At 30.7% G+C, this 6618-nt stretch overlaps 2 protein-coding genes across 4 annotated transcripts in view; one reads left to right on the forward strand and one right to left on the reverse strand.

The window, feature by feature from the left end:
- Positions 1-3820: 3820 nt before the first annotated feature.
- Positions 3821-4442, reverse strand: LOC111373822. Its single transcript, XM_022996404.1, has 2 exons — positions 4005-4442; positions 3821-3925 (listed from the first exon to the last, which is right to left on the reverse strand). The coding sequence occupies exons 1-2, from the start codon at positions 4440-4442 to the stop codon at positions 3821-3823; spliced, it is 543 nt and encodes a 180-aa protein (XP_022852172.1).
- Positions 4443-6220: 1778 nt separating this feature from the next.
- Positions 6221-6618, forward strand: part of LOC111373808 (COBW domain-containing protein 1) — a 4463-nt gene continuing 4065 nt past the window's right edge. For all 3 annotated transcript variants that reach the window (XM_022996376.1, XM_022996377.1, XM_022996378.1), the window contains exon 1: positions 6221-6425. In XM_022996376.1, coding sequence (XP_022852144.1) covers positions 6303-6425 — 123 coding nt within the window. In that variant the 5' untranslated portion in view covers positions 6221-6302. The remainder of the gene's footprint in view (positions 6426-6618) is intronic.

Raw genomic sequence — 6618 nt, forward strand, 5'->3', positions numbered from 1 at the left:
TCGATTTTGTACAAGTCAGATCCCTCTAAACAATGACTCGACGGATATGTAGTATCTATATAAATCATATGTATTTTCTTTTTGTAATATGTTTTTTATTTTCTCAATTTAAATCGGATGTAATCTTTATCACATTGTTTAATTATTCTTTTTAACAACATATTTGAATAAAAAACTAGAATTGATTTAAATATTACGATTTAATAATTGATATATTGCACCAGTTAAATATTTAATTGGTTATGTATAATTGGTTAAGTTTTTCTTTAATTAATTATATTAATTGGTTAAGTAAAAAACTTAATTATTTCATATTTAATTACTTATTTCGATTATTTATTTGAATAAAAATAATAGCACTTACTTCAAGTTTTCTTTTAAGTATTTATTTCATTAATTATCTTCATTTGCAACGTATATTTGATTAGTTATATTCCTTTAAAAATTATATTTCGCTAATTATCTTAATCTGTATATTGTTTATTTAATATTTTATTGTTATATTTTGATTACTTATGTAAATTAAAATAATAATATTTTGCTTTTTTTTTTCCTTTTAATACAAGTGAGATAACGATATATATTAACTAACAATATGGAGAGATTACAGACACAATAACAATGTAAATTAAAATAATAATATTTTGTTAATTATCTTAGTACGTATATTAATTATTTCATATTTAATTACTTATTTCGATTATTTATTTGAATAAAAATAATAGCATTTACTTCGAGTTTTCGTTTAAGTTTTTCTTTCATTAATTATATTCATTTGGCACGTATATTTGATTATTTATATTCCTTTAAAAATTATACTTCGTTAATTATCTTAATGTGTATATTGTTTATTTAATATTTGATTGCTATATTTCGATTACTTATGTAAATTAAAATAATAATATTTTGTTTTTTTTTTCTTTTAATACAAGTGAAACAATGATATATATTAACTGACAATATAGAGAGATTATAGACACAACAACAATGTAAATTAAAATAATAATATTTTGTTAATTATTTTAGTACGTATATTAATTATTTCATATTTAATTATTTATTTCGATTATTTATTTGAATAAAAATAATAGTACTTACTTCGAGTTTTCGTTTAAGTATTTCTTTCATTAAATATCTTCATTTGGCACGTATATTTGATTATTTATATTCCTTTAAAAATTATATTTCGTTAATTATCTTAATGTGTATATTGTTATTTAATATTTGATTGCTATATTTCGATTACTTATGTAATTTAAAATAATAATATTTTGTTTTTTTGCTTTTAATACAAGTGAGACAACGATATATATTAATTGACAATATAGAGAGATTATAGAAACAACAACAATATAAATTAAAATAATAATATTTTGTTAATTATCTTAGTACGTATATTAATGATTTCATATTTAATTACTTATTTTTAATTATCGACTATTTATTTGAATAAGAATAATAGCACTTATTTCGAGTTTTCATTTAAGTATTTCTGTAATTAAATATTTAAAAAAATTATTACATTATAACACGAATCATACTGAAGTAAACAACATTTACATTTCAATAAAATAATATACAATGCACTAATGATCACAGTTATATTCATACACATCACAAGCTAATTTATGCCTCCACATATCAATCCAAGACTGATTTATTGTATCAACATTGCGACCAATACTCAAAAACTATATGTACTTTATTGTAAATAAGTCACAGTCGCCCCTACAACCAAAGAAGAATATATTAGTTCGATAACATATAACTAAAAATTAAATCTTAAAATTAAAATGTTTTAAATCCTTACGATCTTTCTTGTTTTGTCATTGTTATGTTCCGCACAATGGCTAATCTGTCATTTACTCGAATCATCGCATGACTAGTCATCATGGGCACGATCACAGCCGTTGGCTCCATTATTTGCTCCAGTTGACTTTGTGTTAGACAGCTATGATTAGAGTCGTACGCATACATAGTGAAATTATCAAGTACGATCTCAAATGAAAAACAGTGTGAGTTCGCGATCACTCGAATGTACATATGTGTACAATTCGTCCACGGCTTTCCGCACCTCAGCTGTAGCCCAATCACCCACTCTAGCATGTACTCAGACAAAACATATTCATTCCCCTTGCTTAGGATCTCGTGATGCTCAATATCTACGATACGAACAAACTCAGAGCTTAGGATAACTCGACTAGGACTGTCGTAAGATCTCAGGTATCTCTGAGCCCGATCGCGTAACAATTCCATAGCCAAGTCGATATGCTGAAACAAAAAAACGCGAACAAAAAAGATAGAGTCGTTTAAGTAAATGAACCAACAATTTCTATAAATATAATAAATGGAAACTCAAAAAACTTACATCATCGGCGAGCCAAGTTGAGGTCGTTAGTACATCTTCGAACCACTTTTTAGCGTTGGGCACAGTCATATAGCCGATGGTATAACTATCTCTGAAAAATGAAAAAAAGTTACGAAAAATACCAAAAAAGAGTAACAAAATCATAAAATACTTACTCGAAGTTAAGGGACTTGAACCAATCATCGAACGCCTTCTGTCTGACCGGATTGACATCGTGAAAAAGATTGGGGAACGTCCCATCCACAAACCCCCTTCTCTTCGCCTCGACCGTGTATAGGGAAACGATGTACTATGATGACAATCTCAATCTCTTATTGACCATCAGCTCTAGCGTGTCATTAGCATGCTTCTTACCCTTCGGCACCTCCGTCTCCCCCTCCGACACAAATACCACATCGTCATCCGCCATCTCTGACGTCCTCTCGTCCTCCGCAACCCCTTCATCCCCCTCTAATACCACCTCTGGTGTCCCCTCCGCTACCTCCTCGGTCACCCCCTTCGGCACCTCTGTCTCTCCCTTCGGTACCTCCTGTCCCTCCCTCAACCCCCTCTATCTCGGCCTCCTCTGGCACCTCTGACCCGACCTCCACCCCCTCCCTCCCGGCCTCCGACAATGAATTAAAAAACTCATCGAATCCTGCGGCCGTTGCTCACCAATCTCGAGGAACACCAGTCTCCCCGACACTCCTTCTAACAGAACTTCGAAAGCCTGCTACATCGCCTCGAAGTGCTGCAACCTTAGTATGAAGATCTCCTATATCTCGTCGCAGCACTCCAATCTCATCTCGTGGTGCTACTACCTTTATCGTAAAATCCCATCGTAGCACCCCTAACTCCTCTCGTAGTGCTACTACCTTTGTCATAAAATCACGTCACATTGTTCCCAGTTCCTCTCTAATAATACCAGTCATGCGTGCAATGAAATCATTTGAATGATGGGTTTGACTAGGTGCAGGCGATCCACGTGGAATGTGGGTGGGTGCGGGAGACGGAGATCTCCTCGGAGAATGTGATAATGGCGGTAGAGATGATCTCATCGGTGAATGCGACGGAGATCTCATCGGTGGAGGCGAATGAGATCTCCTATGTGGAAGTGCTCGTCATTCTACTGGATGACGCTCCTACACAGAGAAGACAATTAATATTAATAATCCACACATGAATATTATAAGTCAGAATAAATAATGATCTTAAATAAATGTACCCTATTTCTATCCGAAACGAACTCAAACACTGGATCGTTTTCAGTAGGTCGAACATGTAATTCACGTACATATATTTGATCCTTCTCTTCCATCGAAACAACCAACTCAACATGAACTTCGAGCTGACATATCATATTTCAACATATTAACGAGCATATATCGAGCCGAGTTAATGTACGTACAATAAAAATTGCAAATATATAATACTTACCTGAGGATCATCGATGATAGCTGTCAAATCTTTAGCCTATAACTTCTCATGTGCTCGCCAATGAAGCATTCGTGGGTAGCTGGTCTCCTTTCTGATCGCCCATTTGCTACCCAAAGTAGGGATAGCCTCATATGCCCACAACTACAACAATTACCAATATATATTACTTATATATTTAATAAAAAAGTTTAACACGCATTACGTTAAGCTTAATATTTACCTGCAAAGCCATGCAAAAGTCATATACATCATATTTGCGCTCGTCCCTCTTCGATTTTGGCATAGTATGTACCCTCCTGCATACGTGGCGAGTATCGATGTAACATCTTCGATCCCATGAAAAGCTGTTGAAAGCATCGATATCATCAACAACATCCAATGAAAAAAGGTCAATCGACGTCCTACGATGTTGACACCTTAATATACTCTCCAATATATACACCAATCCTAACTTCAGCTTGTCTAATATGTGATTGCATCTCCTAAATGCGTCCTCTAACTGTGGTGGTGTAACCGACCATTTACCTCCAAAATATAAATCCAATAACATTTTATTTAGTATAATACAAGCCCTCGCTTCTTCTTCTCTAGTACATCTCAAACCTGTAATGAGGGCAGATTCAAGGATCGAGAATCTCGATACCTTCCCGTCCCCCATAGCACAATAAAGTTGATCGCCATCGACTGATTTAAGCAGTCAGAGTAATAAAGAATCAATAATCTGTCCGGAGAACTGCACGTCTTTCAACGGATAGAAGAACTATAAAAATGATCAATGGAGTATGTTGATGTGCTCCTCATCCAGCCTCTCAATCACTGTTGCATAGTTGAAAAAGTTACAATACGTCGGAACTTTTCTCAAATGAGTTCTCAGATCGTTGTCCATATGATATTCCATCCTACAAAAATAATACATGTTAAAATCATATACAAGAGATTATAAATAAAATATCGTATCTTCAAATTTAACCAATCAGACTTCATATTAATCAAGTAATAAATAGATTCATCCAATCATATATTAAAACAGTTAAACAAAAAAATTCTCACATATTTGATTATTTAATATTTCTTTAAAAATTATATTTCGTTAATTATCTGAATATATATATTATTTATTTCATATTTAATTATTCAATTTTGATTATTTATTTGATTAAAAATAATAATATTTAATTCGATTTTTCATTTAACCATTTCTTTAATTAATTATCTTAATTGGTTAAGTAAGAAAATTATTATTCAATTTAATTTATTCTTTAAATATTTCGTTAATTTTGTATATTATTTATTTCATATTTAATTACTCTATTTTGATTATTTATTTGAATAAAAATAATAATATTTAATTCAATTTTTCATTTCACTATTTTTTTAATTAATTATCTTAATTCGATAAGTAAAAAAAAATATTATTCAATTTAATTTATTCTTTAAATATTTCGTTAATTTTGTATATTATTTATTTCATATTTAATTACTCTATTTTGATTATTTATTTGAATAAAAATAATAATATTTAATTCGATTTTCATTTAACTATTTCTTTAATTAATTATCTTAATTGATTAAGTAAGAAAATTATTATTCAATTCAATTTATTCTTTAAATATTTCGTTAATTATGTATATTATTGATTTCATTTTTAAGTACTCTATTTCGATTATTTATTTGAATAAAAATATATAATATTTCATTTAAGTATTTCTTTAATTAATTCCATTAATTGTTTCCATAATTAATTATTTTAATTGTCTTAAAATGTATATTATTTATTTCATATATTTAATTACTAAACATATATTTATTATTTATTTCGTATATTTAATTACTAAACATATATTTAAGTAAAAAAAATTAAATTTCTATTTAATTTATCTTTAAATATTTTGTTCTTTATCTTAACATATATATTATTTATTTCATATTTAAGTACATTTTTTAACATAAAAATTAAAATAAATTCCGGAAAAAAAAGGGACCCTTTGCCAGGATGGTCTGTAACGGGCTGGAGCTCGTCGGAAAGCTCCATTTTCGACAAGCTCCATCTCATTTTTTCACTTTTTTCAACATTTCAACCTCAGATTCGATCTTTTCTTCCATTTTAACCATAAAAAATTGAATTTAACTCACATTCAAATCATAAACATTCAAACTTTCACATATTCAAAGTAATTATTTATAGAGAACATGTCTAACCTTCCAGAAAACGGCGTTCTCCAACTAATCGAGGTGCGTCCGATCTTGGTCGAAGTGGGTCAGGTCCGAATCGTCCGTAGGTGGCAGGATCCGGACTAGTTTTTCCTTTTTTTTCTCCTCTTTTTTTCTCTCTATATAACTCTTCTCATCTTTGCAAATGAGGGGGGTATTTTCGCCCCTTCAGATTTTGTTTATATTTCTTTCTTTATTTTTTTAACAAAAAATTTGGTCAAAAGGTATAAGTGGGCGGATGGCCAGCCATTAGCCACCATTTCCTGACTAATAAATTCCTCAAATTGAAATCAAGTCCGGCCCGAATATGGTACCGGTAGACGAAGAAGAGCCGCCGCTCGCCGTCGAAATCGACGACGTCGTTGAACACGAGATTCCACCGGTAGGCGTCACAGTCATCACTGGCTATCTCGGTGCTGGCAAGTCGACGGTAAAATGAATTTTAAATTTATTGCTGGTAGTTATTACTTTTTACAATCGACTTCTCATAATTGATGTTTTATTAACTAAGAATCTCATAGGGCAGATAGAATTAATAGAAATTAACTCCGTTCTACCTTCCAGATTATATAATGTATATACCCAGAAGTTATTATTTTGAAAAAAAAAAAAAAAAAAAAAAT

This window comes from Olea europaea, unplaced genomic scaffold, assembly GCF_002742605.1.
Source record: "Olea europaea var. sylvestris unplaced genomic scaffold, O_europaea_v1 scaffold1167, whole genome shotgun sequence".
In the NCBI taxonomy this organism is placed as follows: Eukaryota; Viridiplantae; Streptophyta; class Magnoliopsida; order Lamiales; family Oleaceae; genus Olea; species Olea europaea.